This window comes from Meles meles, chromosome 5 (genome assembly GCF_922984935.1).
Source record: "Meles meles chromosome 5, mMelMel3.1 paternal haplotype, whole genome shotgun sequence".
Classification (NCBI taxonomy): Eukaryota; Metazoa; Chordata; class Mammalia; order Carnivora; family Mustelidae; genus Meles; species Meles meles.
In genome coordinates, this window is record NC_060070.1 from 42523860 (window position 1) to 42540553 (window position 16694).

At 38.5% G+C, this 16694-nt stretch overlaps 1 protein-coding gene across 1 annotated transcript in view; it reads left to right on the top strand.

Annotated features, from left to right (window-relative positions):
- The first annotated feature begins 559 nt into the window (after nt 1-559).
- RNGTT (RNA guanylyltransferase and 5'-phosphatase) overlaps nt 560-16694 on the top strand; it is a 319479-nt gene continuing 303344 nt past the window's right edge. The window contains exons 1-4 of the mRNA XM_046006576.1: nt 560-811; nt 10363-10472; nt 13894-13997; nt 14087-14175. Coding sequence (XP_045862532.1) covers nt 748-811; nt 10363-10472; nt 13894-13997; nt 14087-14175 — 367 coding nt within the window. The 5' untranslated portion in view covers nt 560-747. The remainder of the gene's footprint in view (nt 812-10362; nt 10473-13893; nt 13998-14086; nt 14176-16694) is intronic.

Here is a 16694-nt window from a genome sequence, read left to right on the forward strand (position 1 = left end):
GTATCCCCCCGCCCCCAAAGAGAAAGTCATTTCTGGCATTCCAACTTCCTGCCCTTAGAATTTCTCTAAAGCTTGTTTCCCTGATCCATGTCAGGGAGAATTTCCCAAATTTCAGATCAAACTCAGATCCTGCCGGAACGCCAAGCTGGGCGGAAAAAAGGGAGATCAGGCTCTAGCTCTGTAACAGTAGTGGGAAGGACACTTTCATCACTAAAACAGATGCTTTTGTGGAAGCTGAGGATCAGTCTACGCCTGGAAAGAGGGCTGGCCTCTCTACATTTTCAGGGGTGTCTATCTGCTGACTAGGTAAGAATAAAAAATACGTGTCATTTGTGGGAACCGGTACGAGGCCACCCGCGCTTGCGCGAAGTCGTCCTCAGGGCGAGCCGGAGTTCTCGGTGGGGCGGGGCAATGGAAGACGCGCCCCTCCCATTCGCCTTGGCTTTAACTCCTTCCCATCCCTCTTTACGAGCTTCTCCGTCTTTCCCTCTGACCTCGGAAAGAAGGGGGCGGGGCCTTTAGGGGCGGAAGTAGCGGTGCATTGTGGGCTCTCTTAGAGTGGTGGAGTTCATCCTGAATGAAAGTGGCGCGCTGCCTCTGACGTTTCCCGGGTAGGAGCTGCTGGGATTCCGACCCCTGCCGGGATTCGGGTGCCTCAGACCCTCCGTACTGAGCCGACCGCGAGGAGGCGGCGGCGTTGGCGCGGCGAGCGTTGGTGGAGGGGGCGCCTCTGCGCGGCCCCGAGACATGGCTCATAACAAGATCCCACCACGGTGGCTGAACTGTCCGCGGCGCGGCCAGCCGGTGGCAGGTAACCTGGACGGGGGTGGTGTCGAGTCCCTGCATACCCGCGGGCCCGTGGGTGGGCCGTGTGAGGGGTGCAGCTTTGGGGGTTCCGTGCTTGTTAGTGGTATTTCAGGACCGAGATGTGCTCGGTCGGATGAAGCTTCGTGGTTTAGTGTTTGGGAAAGTGATTGGAGGGGGTGGGCCGGTGGGTGGGGGCACGTGTCACTCTTCAGGACGACCAAGTATTGCGAACGCGAAAGTAGACAGGAGGTTTGGGTGTCAGGAGCTGGGGACCCAAGAACACAGTGGGCATTACTTTGAAGCTTAGAAGTTTGTGAACCTTCCTGGGTTCTCGGATGGGTAAGGGACAAGTGTCAGTCTTGAGATGGAGGGCTCAAGAGGAGAGGGAAGTTTCCCAGTGCTGAAATGGATCGACACTGACTGGAGTTTGGTTTTTTAAGAATGATTTTGTTGTAAATTTTTGCGTCTTCTTTGAGTTTGACACACAACAAACTTTAAAGTGCTGTTTGATAATAAATACCGCATACACAGACACACTTCCAGTGAGACACCCATGAAACCATCACTACAATCAAAACAGTGAACATAACCATCACCTTTCAATGTTTCAACTGCCCCTTGTAATCCCTTCCTCCTCAGGCAATCTCTTACGTGCTTTCTGTCATAGATTAGTTTGCATTTTCTATACTTTTTATTTTTTTATTTATTTTTATTTTTAAAAGATTTTATTTATTTATTTGACAGATATCACAAGTAAGCAGAGAGGCAGGCAGAGAGAAAGGAGGAAGCAGGCTCCCCACTGAGCAGAGAGCCCGATGCGGGGCTCGATCCCAGAACTCTGGGGTCATGACCCGAGCCGAAGGCAGAGGCTTTAACCCACTGAGCCACTCAGGCGCCCCGCATTTTCTATACTTTTTAAAAAATAAATGGAATCATATAGTGCATACACTTGTTTGGGGGGGGGGAGGCTCTGTATTCTTTTGCTCAGCATTGTTATTTTGAGACTTATCCAAGTTCTTGTATGTTTGTATGTGCATCCCTTTTTATTGCCGAGTAGTAGTCCATTGTTAATGGATGCAGCACATTTGTTTATCCATACACTCGTTGATAGTTATTTGGGTTGTTTGCAGTTTTTGGCTATTACAAATTAACCTGCTATGAACATTCCTGTACAGTAATTTGTATGGACATATGCTTTCATTTCTCTTGTGTCAGTTTCTAGGAGAGGAAAGGATCATATGGTAGGTGTATGTTTAGCCTTTAAAAAAAAAATGCCAAACTCTTTTTAAAAGCCATAGCATTTTACATTCCCACCATTAATGTCTGAGAGTTCTTTTTAGTTCGTATCCTCTCCAAGGCTTGATATGATCCGTCATTTTAATTTTACCCGCCATAATAGGTATTTAGTCATATTGTGGTTTGTGGTGTATGTGAACTTCCTGGCAATTCACATATCTTCTGTGAGATGTCCAGATCTTGTACTGATTTTTTAATTGGGTTTTTATCTTATTGTTGAATTGTTAGACTTCTTTATATATTGTAAATACAAATCCTATGTTGGATATATGCTTAAATTTTTTTTTCTCCCGTCTGTGGCTTGCTTTTTCATTTTCTTAACACTGTTTTTGAGGAGTGAACGATTTAAATTTGAACTACGACTTGCTGCTTATTCTAGAAGGTATTTTGCAACAAAAATTAAAGGATTTTGTAGGGAACTATGATTACTTGTTATGTATATATCTATAGTATGTCTTACTAGTTATTTGAAATTGTTGAAAGAGTCCTTTTTAATTTTTTTTAAAAGATTTTTATTTTTTTAATTTTTAAAAAAATTTTTAATTTTTTTAAAAATAAACATATAATGTATTATTAGCCCCAGGGGGACAGGTCTGTGAATCGACAGGTTTACACACTTCACAGCACTCAGCATAGCACATACCAACCTCAATGTCCATAACCCCACCACTCTCTCCTTACCCCCCGCACCCCGGCCACCCTCAGTTTGTTTTGTGACATTAAGAGTCTCTTATGGTTTGTCAAGAATTTTTTTTTTTTTTAATTCATTTAAGAGAGAGGGAGAGAGAGACAGAGCACAAGCAGGGGGAGAGGCAGAAGCAGACTCCCTGCTGAGCTGGGAGCCCGATGTGGGACTTAATCCCAGAACCTGGAGATCATGACCTGAGCCGAAGGCAGATGCTTAACTGAGCCACCCAGGTGCCCCAAGAGCCCTTTTTAAATTCAGGTTTCCTGATTCTCCTACTTTGTCAGATTTTTTTTTTCCCACATTTTACATAAAATCCTTTGTAACTAGAGCTGTATCAATGATGGCTAAAAATAATACTTAAAGATAACCTAAGCAAGTCTTAGGGTGAGGAAATGTCTTTCTTTAATGAAAAATGAAAAAATTTTCTTCATGCTCTAACCATTTTTTTAAAAAAAGATTTATTAGAGAGAGAGAGAGCATACAAGCAAGGAGAGGGACCCAGAATCTCTAGCAGCCTCTGACTCCCTCCTGAATGCAGAGCTTGGTGCAGGACTCAATCTCACCATCCTGAGGTCATGACCTGAGCTGAAATCAAGTGACTGTGCCACCTAGACACTCCTACTCTAACCTTTTTTTTTTAAGAGTTTATTTATTTATTTGATATAGAGAGAGAAATCATAACTAGGCAGAGAGGCAGGCAGAGAGGCAGGCAGAGAGAGGGGGAAGCAGACTCTCCACTGAGCAGGGAGCCCGATGCAGGGCTTGATCCCAGGACCCTGAGATCATGACCTGAGCCAAAGGCAGAGGCTTAACCCACTGAGCCACCCAGGTGCCCCAATTCTAACCGTTTTTATATGCATTTTCACTTGTAATGAAAGCAGTTGTTCTTCATAATCATTGTACTTATTCAAATTAGTTGATCACAGTTCTTTACATTTTTCTTTGTAGGCCGTTTTGACTTTCCCCCCTTACCATCTCTAACTTTGTAGTGAATCCTTTCTTTATTACATGTGGTTTTTTTCTATGGAGTTATGGAAAAGCCTCTAGATTTAGATCAGTGGCTTCTTTTTTTTTTTTTTTTAAGATTTTATTTATTATTTATTTGTCAGGGGGAGAGAGAGAGAGAGAGAGCACACCAACACACAAGCAGGGAGAGCAGCAAGCTCCCGGCTGAACAAGGAGTCCGATGTGGAACTCAATCCCAGGACACTGGCATTATGACCTGAGCTGAAGGCAGACGCTAAACCAACTGAGCCACCCAGGCATCCCAGATGTATGGTTTCTTTTCTAGCTTGGAGCATGTTTCCTGGATTCTTCCATTAGAATTATCTGCTACGCTGATTTGTGAGAAAAACAAGATCATAAAGTTCTTGCCAAAGTGATTATTTTTTTATTTGGAGTTAGAAAAATTGTTTAAATATCAGAGTTCTAATGTAATGTGCTGCAGGCTGGCAGTGACAAAGATCAGAACACTGACTTATTGTTAACAAGAACAAGTGTGGCACTGACTTGGGGTAGATAGCAGCAGGTAAGGTGCTGACTTCCAGGCAGCTTTATGCCTCTCTCAGAAATAGAGTTGTGTGCCTTTTTTTCTCCCTCTGCTGGGAATTAAGGGCCAGGAATAAAGCTTTTCCTTATTGTTGTATTGGAATATTTTGGTTTCCCAAAATTAGACTCTTTAATTATTGTGGTTCAGTGAAATACTAAGCTCATCTATCAGATTAACTATGATCCCTGGACAGGACCCTAGGCCTCCTGACAATTGAGCTGGATTTTTACTAGTAATCAATATTACTTTGGTTGTGATGCTTATTAGAAAGTTCAGTGAACACAATGTACGATTCTTTTTTTTTTTTTTTAAAGATTTTATTTATTTATTTGACAGACAGAGATTACAAGTAGGCGGAGAGGCAGGCAGAGAGAGAGAGGAGGAAGCAGGCTCCCTACTGAGCAGAGAGCCCGATGCGGGGCTCGATCCCAGGACCCTGTGATCATGACCTGAGCTGAAGGCAGAGGCTTTAACCCACTGAGCCACCCAGGCGCCCCACAATGTATGATTCTTGATAAGTTTCTGTAAATTTCCCTTAAAGTTCTGTCTCTGCCTCTCCTAGGAGTGTTCATGCCACATTGTGTATTTTGGAAATGCATGTTAGCAATGTTTTACAGTAGGTGGATCAAAAAATACTAGTTATATTCTTGCAAGCTTTAGTGAAAAATAAGGAATAATTCACATCCACTTTCGACCTCCTATTTTCTTTCTTTTTAAAAGATTTTTAAATTTATTTGACAGAGAGATAGAGATCACAAATAGGCAGAGATGCAGGCAGAGAGAGAGAGGGGGAAGCAGACTCCCTGCTGGGCAGAGAACCCAATGTGGGGATCAGTCCCAGGACCCTGAGATTATGACCTGAGCCGAAGGCAGAGGCTTAACTCACTGAGCCACCCAGGTGCCCCTCTACCTCCTATTTGCTTTCTCTTATTTTTTTTCTGATTATAAAAGTAATCCATGCTTATTGTATAATTTCCTTAGTATTTGGCATATTTAGGAAAATGTGTTATGGCTGTTTACCTTTTCTCAATGTGAACATTAGGCTACATCTCAGTAGTACTAGATGTTCATAATTTTCCTGAATCAGAAAGAAGATGGTACTAATTATATATATAATCTGTTCCACTACGAAGTTACTTCCTCTGATTAAATCAGACTTCCAATGAGGGAGAGCTTCTGGAGATAGGGCCAAGCTTTATTTTTGAAAAATTCTTTTTTTCACCTTATGAGTGATAGATTTCAGGGGAACACTTTGAAAAAGCAAAATTCTCATTTCTTAAAGGGAGATCATTCAACATAAAATATCTTGTGCTTACTATGTGTGAAGAACTTACTTGAAACTAACTGTAGGAATGTAATATGAAACAGTTTTGTGATAGGGATGGTGACTTTGGAGTCATTTTACCTAGCAAATACTTGAGAGTCTACTTTGTGTTAGTCCTTAGGGCTAGGGAGATGATTTTAGACATAGTTTATGGTGTCAGCCACCTGCTATGTGGTGAAATTTTTGTTTGGGAGCTCTGAGCTGTATAGGTTTAGGCCCAAAGAAGTCAGGTGGTTGAGTTTATTGAGGTCTGTTTTTCCCTCAGGTTAAGTGTGGCTGAGTGATATGGAGGATCAGGGAGGTTAAGGGTGTTTAGTGGGACTGACTGTGGTGATGAACTGTGGACTCTAACATTGGATAAGGAAAGTGAAGCCTGGAGGAGCTGATGGAAACAGGATTGGGCCTCTGAGACAACAGTGAGAAGGAAAGAGGGTCTAGGGGGAGAATCTTCTAACATGTATTACTTACTTAATTATTACGTTTCTTGTGTATGGTTTATCTTTCCCCAATAGAGTGTAAGCTCTTTAAGGGCAGGGATTTTTTTTAAAGATTTTATTTATTTTTATTTGAGAGAGAGATAGTGAGAGATAGCACATAAGCAGAGAGGGAGAGGGAGAAGCAGGCTCCCTGCTGAGCAGAGAGCCTGATGCGGGGCTCAATCCCAGGATTCTGGGATCATGACCAGAGCCGAAGGCAGGCACTTAACCGACTGAGCCATCCAGGTGCCCCTGAGGGCAGAGATTTTTACCTGTTTTTTTTTTTTTTCTTTTCACTAATGCATTCCATGTACCTAAAACAGTGCTTAGTACATAATAAGTACTCTTTAAATATTTATTAAATAAACCAAATGTAGTATAATAATTAATGTGAGTTGATGGTAGAGGTGGTGAGAAGTGGTTAGATTCTAGATATGTTTTTGAAGATAGACCTGAGAGGATTTGCTGATGGATTGAAAATGGGGTGTGAGATGCAGAAGAATGAAACTGGACCATTTCCTTACACCACACACAAAAATAGACTCAAAATGGATGAAAGACCTTAATGTGAGACAGGAATCCATCAAAATCCTTGAGGAGAACACAGGCAGCAACCTCTTTGACTTCAGCCGCAGCAACTTCTTTCTAGAAACATCGCCAAAGGCAAGGGAAGCAGGGGGAAAAATGGACTATTGGGACTTCATCAAGATCAAAAGCTTTTGCACAGCAAAGGAAACAGTTAACAAAACCAAAAGACAACCGACAGAATGGGAGAAGATATTCGCAAATGACCTATCAGATAAAGGGCTAGCATCCAAAATATATAAAGAACTTATCAAACTCAACACGCAAAGAATAATCCAATCAAGAAATGGGCAGAGAATGTGAACAGACATTTCTGATGGCCAACAGACACATGAAAAAAATGCTCAACATCACTCAGCATCAGGGAAATATGAATCAAAACCACAATGAGATACTGCCGCACACTAGTCAGAGTGGCTAAAATTAACAAGTCAGGAAACGACAGATGTTGGAGAGGATGCAAAGAAAGGGGAACCCTCCTACACTGTTGGTGGGAATGCAACCTGGTGCAGCCACTCTGAAAAACAGCATGGAGGTTCTTTAAAAAGCTGAAAATAGAGCTACCTTACGACCCAGCAATTGCACTACTGGGTATTTACCCTAAAGATACAAATGTAGTGATCCGAAGGGGCATGTGCACCCAAATGTTTATAACAGCAATGTCCACAATAGCCAAACTATGGAAAGAACCTAGATGTCCATCAACAGATGAATGGATAAAGAAGTCGTGTGTATATATATATATATATATATATATATATATATATACATATATATATACATATATATATACATATATATGTATATATATACACAATGGAATACTATGCAGCCATCAAAAGAAATGAAATCTTTCCATTTGCAATGATGTGGATGGAACTAGAGGGTATTATGCTGAGCGAAATAAGTCAATCAGAGAAAGACACTTATCATATGATCTCCCTGATATGAGGAATTTGAGAGGCAGAGTGGAGGGTTTGGGGGGTAGGGAAGGAAAAAATGAAACAAGATGGAATTGGGAGGGAGACAAACCATAAGAGACTCTTAATCTCACAAAACAAACTGAGGGTTGCTGGGGGGAGGGGAGGTGTGGAGAGGGTGGTTGGGATGTGGACATTGGGGAGGGTATGTGCTTTGGTGAGTGTTGTGAAATATGTAAGCCTGATGATTCACAGACCTGTACCCCTGGGGCAAATAATACATTATATGTTAATAAAAAAAATAAAATAAAGAATTTCAGAAGTTAAAAAAAAAAAAGAAAATGGGGTATGAGAAAAAGATAGGGGTCAAAGATAATGCCAAAGGGCTTGGCCTAAGCTACTGAAAAAATAGTGTTATGATTTGCTGAGATGAGGAAGACCATGAGAGGAGCACCTTTTAAGTGCTTGAATGTTGAGAGTTGAGGTTTGGAGATCAGGTCTGAGACATCCGTTAGACATCAACTACAGACTAAGTCACGTAGGCAGCTTGATATCCGAGCCTAGAGTTCAGGGAGAGGTTTGGACTGGATATGCACATTATGAGTCAGCAGCACATTCATGGATTTTAAAGCTCTATGATGAGATGAGACACCAGGCGAGTGAGTGAGTGTTGATAGGAGGTCCAAGGACAGAGCCCTGGGACAAAACATTGAAGGGTCAGGGAGATAAGGAGGACCCGGTAAAGGAGATTGAGAAGTAGAGGTCAGAGAAATGGGATGAAAACCAAGGGGTTGTAGTAGCCAAAAAGCCAAGTAAAAAAGTGATTTAAGAATTAAAAATTAAATTGAATTAAAAAGTGAACTTGAATTAAAAAGTGGGCAGTTCTTTGAGAACTGAGATTGTCTGTCGGATTTAGAATGTGGAGGTTATTGGTGGTCTTGGGTGGTTTGGTACATAAAATGTAAAACTTTATTTTATTTTATTATTTTTTAAAGATTTTATTTATTTATTTGACAGAGATCACAAGTAGGCAGAGAGGCAGGCAGAGAGAGAGGAAGGGAAGCAGGCTCCCCGCTGAGCAGAGAGCCCGATGTGGGGCTCGATCCCAGGACCCTGAGATCATGACCTGAGCCGAAGGCAGAGGCTTTAACCCACTGAGCCACCCAGGCGCCCCAAAACTTTATTTTTTTAATGATTTTATTTATCTGAGAGAGAGAGAGAGGGATGGAGAGGGAGAGGGGGAGAGAGAGAAAGATCATGCGATAGAGGGAGAAGCAGACTCCTTACTGAGCAGGTAGCCTGATGTGGGACTCGATACCAAGTCCCTGGGATCATGATCTGAGCTGAAGGGAGATGCTTAACCGACTGAGCCACCCAGGCGCCCAAAACATTAAACTTAAAAAAAAAAATTATTTTTTATGAAATTTAGGTTAAAGTCTCTGGACAGATGTTAAGGTTTCACTCATGGTATTTTATTCCTACTGATATTTATTTATTCCTACTGATATTTATTCCTACTGATATTATTGTGTTTTAAGATATAAGTCAGTTAAAATAGTTGATTTTAAAATTGATTATATAAGGTAACTCCTCTTGTGCTTAGATATGATTCAGGAAAAAAAAGGGTCAAAAGGGTCAGTTAGTCTTGTTGAAATTATGATCACCAGTAGTGGTTTTAAGAGTGATTTTGATTAGCATGCTTCTCAGCATGGTCCCTATCTTGGAGTGCAGGATAAAGTGCATAAGATGGAGAAGGTTCCAACCTCATAGTAGGGTAGATAATTAGGAATTTTAAGGACTGATTTAATGCACTCCATTATCAGTTTTCTAATATTATATCTTTAAAAAAAGGAAGCTTTAAGGCAATAACTTTTTAATGTGGTAGTTTAAAACCTAAGTCCTTTTTTAAACAGCAAATTTTTAAATATTTTAAAGTTATTTTTACTTAAAATTTTTTTATTAATGAAGTATAGTTGATATACAATGTTTTCATAGTTTCAGGTGTACAGTGTAGTGATTTGACTGTTTTGTGTATTATACAGTGCTCACTAGAATAAGTATAGTTATCATCTGTTACCATACAATGTTATTACAATAATATTGACTCTATCCTATGCTGTACTTTTCATCTCTGTGAAATACTTATTTCATAACTGGAAGTTTGTACCTCTTAATCCACTTTACCTATTTTGTTCATACCTGCTCTCCAACTTAATGAGTTTTTTTGGAAGTTCCATTCACTGGTAGTTTTTCTTTTGCTATTCTTTTTTTTTTTTTTTTAAATACTTATTTTTCTATTTTAGAGAGAGGGAGAGAGAGTGCACGCGTGCTCTGGGGAGGAGCAGAAGGGGAGAGAGATGGAGGAGGAAAGAATCTCAAGCAGACTCCTGCTGAGCTTGGAGCCCCATGAGGGTTTTGATCCTATGACCCCTGAGATCATGACCTGAGCTGAAACCAAGAGTTGGATGCTCACCTGACTGAGCCACCCAGGAGCTCCTTTCTTTTGCTATTCTATTTGATTGTCAATTTCTGGAATTTATGTTGTCCTTAAAAATTCTAAGGTGGTACCTTTTAAAAGTGTAGTTTAGATTGAGAATACTTCATGAACAGTTCCATTTAAAATGTTTTAAGAAAGTGATTTTGAGGATTGCTAATTATAGTTTCAACCTGGAACATTTTCTTTAATGAAAATTGTTACCCATCTTAATGTTGTTTAGGAAGATTCTTACCTCTGAAGACGATGTTAGGACCAAGATATGACAGTCAAGTTGCTGAAGAAAATCGGTTCCATCCCAGTATGCTCTCAAATTATCTAAAAAGTCTGAAGGTAAGAAACAAAACATTTTTGATACTGTTTTAGTATGTTTTATCCCTCTCTTGTTCTTCAGGTGGCTTTAAAAAAACTTCTTATTTTGAAATAATTTATTGACCAAAAGGAAGTTGCAAAAATTGTGCATAGAATTCTGTGAACCCACCTCCCAGCTTTTCCTAGTGGTGTTCCCAGTGGTGACATCATATATAATTGTAGTATAATATCAAAGCAGGAAATTGACATTTGTACAGTACTTTTGATTACAGACCTTGTTTAGTTTTTACCAGTTTTTATATTCATTTGTGTGTGTGTGCATAGTTCTCTGCAGTTTGATCCAATGTATAGATTCGTGGTGTTAGTTGCAGAACTTTTTCATCTCCACAAAGAAACTCTCTCATGCTACCCCCTTATAGTCAGATTCTACCCACTCCCCATTCCTGTACACTGGCACCTACTAATCTGTTTTCCATCTCTGTAGCTTGTCATTTTGATAATGTTATATAAGTGGAATAAAACAGTATGTGACCTTTTGGGATTGGCTTTTTTCACTAAGCATAATGCCCTTGAGGTCCATCCAAGTTGTATGTTTCAACAAAAAGTTTGTTCCTTTTAATTGTCGAGTATTATTCACTTGTTTAGATGTATCAGAATTTATTAAACTCCTCTCCCACTGAATGCTTAAATAACCATTTAACCAATTTGAGTTATTTGCAGTTGTGGGGTATTGCACACAAAGTTACATGAACATTCATGTACAGTTTCCATTTTTCTGGGATAAATATTTAGAGTATGATGGCTGTGTGCATAGCTAATTTTACAGGAAAGGGCCAAACTATTTTCCTAAATGAAACTTCATTACATAATACTGATTAAATTAACTTCCTAGGGCTCTTGTAACATATTACCACAAACTGGGTGACTTAAAACAGACATTTATTCTCTCACAGTTCTGGACACTGGAAGTTCTAAATCAAGGTGAGGGAAAGGTTGATTCCTTTTGGAGGCTTGGAGGGAGAATCTTTTCCGTTCACTCTTTTCTGCTAGCTTCTGGTTAATGCCATTGATCCTTGGCATTCCTTGGCTTGTAGCTCTGTGGGTCATCGGTCTTGTTGACATCTTCCTGGGTGTGTCTGTCCAAATTTCTGTTTTTTAAGGGCTCCCTAATCCAGCGTGATCTCATCTTAACTTGATTACATTTATAAAGACCCTATAGCCCTATTTCCCAATAATATCACATTCACAGATACTAGGAGTTAGGACTAGAACATATTTTTTTAGGGGACATAATTCAACTTGTTACTGTTTGTACTCTTCAGTTTTAGTGCATTCATCCAATATTGCTACTCATTACGTGCAAGGGTTTCTGTTGTGGGATAGAAAAATTGTCACTTAGATTTTGAAAACCATATTTTGATATATGAGATTTACTTTACCTTGAAAACCATATTTTGATATATGAGATTTGAAATATGAGATATTTGAGATTTACTCATCCCTTTTCTTGGTATAGTTTTTTGAGTCTTTGTTTATATTTTTTGTAAACTTTTAACTTTTATTTTCATTATCAATAATGACTTTGAAAGTCTTAGTTAACGTTTGCAGAGCATTAAATATTTCCTGGTTGGCATGGTAAGAGTTTGGGCTTAGAAGCCACATCCTGGTTTTGATTTCCAGTTTGTCACTTACAACTCTGTGGGCAAGTTACATAATCTCTTCCTGATTCAGTTTCCTCATCTGTAAATAAAATTAGTGCATATAAAGCTTATAGTATAGTGCTTGGCACAGAGCAATGCCTTTATTGAATCGTACAATAACTCCATGAAATAGATACTCTTATTATCCTTACTTCATGGGTTGGACTATTATGAAAAATAAATAGTGTATGTAGTATATGTATGTGTATATATGTGTATGCAGATACATTCACATACAAACACATTATCCATACAGACACACAACACACATGCACATACATACATACTTATATATGGGGCTCCAGGCAGTTAAGTCATACAGTACAGTTTCTCCATTTTCTTGGCTAAAGTGTTTCTATGTATTTAGAAAACTCGTATTTTCTTGTCCATTTCCACTTTTGATCCATATCTTATTGTGGATCTGGATACAAACAACGTGGGTTCTAATTCTAACTCTCTGAGAAGCTGTATTAATGAAATCTAACTCCGTGTTTGACAACACATGTCCTCTGAAGGAATTAAGATCACTGCAGAAGCTGTGTGGGAAGAGAAGTAGGCCCAGGGGTGGCAGATTGTAGAAAATGCGTTAAGAAATACATTTCCTGTAAGAGCTCACGTGATGGGTAGACCTAGCTCTCATCCGCACTTAAACTAAGGAATCTGGAGAAATCAGAGGAACACATGTGGTAGCTAGTTAATATTTTGGAAACAAACAATTTTGTTAGTTTTGTCAGTTTTGTTGTGCGTGAAATATAAATGTCTTTGCCATTTTTTCCCCCTCTAACCGTAGAGTCAAATCATTATGTAAACCAGTCTCCTTCAGGCACATCCAACACTAGGTACTCAATAAAAGTGATAATAAAAGAGAGACAAATAACAATTTTAAAAGTGCAGATTGTTTCCCTCTCATTCTTCCCAGAGAATATGTGCTTCAGACTGGGGCAGAGGATGTATGTATGTCCTTTTACGTGGCTCAGTTCCAGTGTGCGTATCTTAGTGAGATTCTCTTATTAGTCTGAATGTGATTCTAGTTGTTAAAGATTTTTTAAGCCACTTGGTCCCTGATCACAAGCCAACTACATTAGTTAATGCTCAACAGAAGAAATAATGATTTTTGTTCCAATGCAGGAAGAAGAACTGGTTGAGAGATGGGATTAAATCTTCAATGAGATGCACAGTTATGGCCTTTGTACTGTTCTTTACTGATGATTTAAGGGATTTATAAGAAAATTTTGACTGTACATACTTTTTACCTTATATAATACTCACGTTAGAATTTAACTGCCTAGCATGTGATGTAGTGGTAGCTGCTTGGAATGCTGGGTTGATGTGTGCCTGGGGGTTGGGATGTATTTCACATACATGCTATTCTTGCTGTATCCTCTTGTCTAATGAATTATAGGTTGTGGGGGGCAGACTTAGAAAACTGCATCCATGTCTGCATTTTTAGGTAGACTTCTGTGATGTTGAAGTGGACTACATTTTGCTTATGTTCTAGTTTTGTCATCGGTTTGAGGGTTAATTTATTTCATTTAGTGCCTTCTAAGTTCTAGTACCTTGAATAAGACTTGAGTAAGTGATGCTTTTGTTATCAGTAGTTCATTAGTAGAGTGAACATAAAATCTCCCTCAATGTAGATGGATGAACTAGAGTATTGCCGTTTAATCAGTTTGTTTTGGAACAAATTCAGTTACTAGTAAATCTGCTTTTTTCTCTTTTTCTTTTCTCTCTCTTTTTTTAAGGTGAAAATGGGCTTGTTAGTGGATTTGACAAATACTTCGAGGTTCTATGACAGAAATGACATAGAAAAAGAAGGAATCAAATATATAAAACTTCAATGTAAAGGGTAAGTCATGTATTAAGATTCTTTAATATTGAAACCTTTTGCTGAAATTTGCAATTTCTTCTTAAAAAAAAATGTTTCCATATTACTAGACATGGCGAGTGCCCTACAACTGAGAATACTGAGACATTCATTCGTCTCTGTGAGCGGTTTAATGAAAGAAATCCACCTGAACTTATAGGTATGTCTGGCTTTACTTTACCACTGTTTAAATATTTTATTTTGTGTTTGGGTTTCCGTTTTCTTTTTAGCAAGTGAGGTGATACAAAGTTTTGTTGTTTGTTTTTTTTCATTTTTAAAGTAATCACTAAGAAAAGTGATTAAAGTAATTAGAGTAATAGACCTAACTTTTGTGAACAATGAAATGTATTTTTGTAATTTTTATATTTTTCAAGATAAAGTCCTAATTGCCCCTCTTCAGGTATACCACTGGGAAACTTTACCTTAAACACTTCATATTTTTTTTTTAATAATTTTGCATTTTATACCATATGTATTGTGAAACTTTTTTCACTCAGTATTATATTTCTGAGAGTGACCCATGATGATGTATGTAACTGTGGTTCATTTTTTGCTATTACAGTATTCCATCACAAATACCCTCTAGTTTATCCATTCTCCTGTTGATGGACAACTGTTTCAGGAGATATTTATTGATTGCTACTCCTTGCAAGGTGCAGGTTCTTGGAACACATCAGTGGAGAAAACAGAAAAAAAATCTCTACTCTCCTGGAGCTTATATTTTAGTGTGGACTAGAAGTCGGGAGGAGGGGATATGGGAGGAAGGCAGGCAATAAACAATAAATATACTAAATAGGTAAAATAAAAAAACCTGACAGTTACTTAAGATGACATTTCACTTGTTTTCCATTTGTTTTTTTCTATTATAAATAGTGCTACTAGGACTGGTGTAGAATTTTTAAGGTTTGAATTTTAGCTTTGATTCTTTGTTCTTTCTGATATTTATATTGACATATGGTTTGAATTGAGGACCTAATTTAAATGTATTCTGTATAACCAACCATTTGTTTTAGCATAGCTTATTGAATAGTTTTTTTCTTTTGTGATTTCTTCTTTAAGTTTTAAGCAGTTAATATTTTCCCTATTCAAGAATTAACTGGAAAACTATTAGGAATAGTAAGAAAATTCAGGGGATATATTTGAACAAAGATAAATAAGAATACATCAGCAACTTTCTTGTAAATAAACAGTAAATAGGAAGTAAGAAGATGGTCTTATTAATCTTAATGATAATACTGGTTAACATTTATGGAGCATTTCCTCTGTACTAGTCACTCTGTAAACCATTTTGCATTCGTTATCTCAGTTCATTCTTAACAACAATCCTCTTATGTAGACTTTATTGCTGCCCCCATTTTATGATGAGAAACTGAAGCTTGGAAAGGTTAAGTGACTTGCTCAACGTCATTCACACAGCTTGTAATTATTAGAGTTTAGATCATATCCTAAGCAATCTTATTTGTGAGTTCACACTCTAGGCCACTTTTCTGTAACAGTAGTGCAAGATACCAAGGAATAAAGTTTATTAAGAAGTATAGGAGGTCTTTTTGAAGAAAATATACTTGGGTATTAAAAGATTTGAAGAAATGGGAGATATTTATTCCCAAATTAATTTCAATTTTTATTGTAATTCTAAGTAAAACCCCAGTGAGACTTTCGAAGAGTTATTATGAAGTTAATTTATTTTATTTGTAAAATTTACTGCCTCCACATAGTTCAACATATATTGAACATAGAAAAAAATTGGCAAACGAAACAGGTGATATTATCAGTAAGAAAATTTTGAAAAACAGAAATAATGAGGGGATTGTCCTTACCAGTTATTAAAGCATAGAGTATAGTAATGGAAACTACAATAGTTTTCTGGTGATAGAGGAGATTTTTTCCAAATTGTAGCAGGAAGATCTGATTATTTAATAAACATCAGCCCACTATATTATAACATGTATTTTAGATGGATTAATTTTAAAAGGACCCACAAGCATATAGGAGAAAATATAGGTCAGTATTTAATTCTGGAGTGAGCTAGGATATTTCAGTTACATTACCAAAGGCGGAGTCCATAAATATTTCTTTTTTTTTTTTTTTTTTTTTTTTTGGCAGACAGAGATCACAAGCAGGCAAAGAGACAGGTAGAGAGAGAGGCAGAGAGAGAGAAGGGAGGAAGCAGGCTCCCTGCTGAGCAGAGAGCCCGATGCGGGGCTCGATCCCAGGACCCTGAGATCATGACATGAGCTGAAGGCAGAGGCTTTAACCCACTGAGCCACCCAGGTGCCCCCTTTTTTTGGTTTGTTTGTTTTTTTTTGTTTTTTGTTTTTTGTTTTTTTTTGTTTTTTTTTGTAAATATTTCTTTAATAGTATCCTGGACTGCTTGCATCAGAATGACCTGAGGATGCTTATTAGAAATGTTTGTTTTGGGACGCCTGGGTGGCTCAGTTGGTTAAGCGGCTGCCTTCATCTCAGGTCATGATCCCAGCATCCTGGGATGGAGTCCCACATCGGGCTCCGTGCTCGGCAGGGAGCCTGCTTCTCTCTGTCTCTGCCTGCCACTCTGTCTGCCTGTGCTCACTCTCTCTCTCTCTGACAAATAAATAAAAATCTTAAAAAAAAAAAAAAAAAGAAATGTTTGTTTTAGGGCCTCATCCTGGACCTACATAATCAAAAACTCCAGGGTCGAAG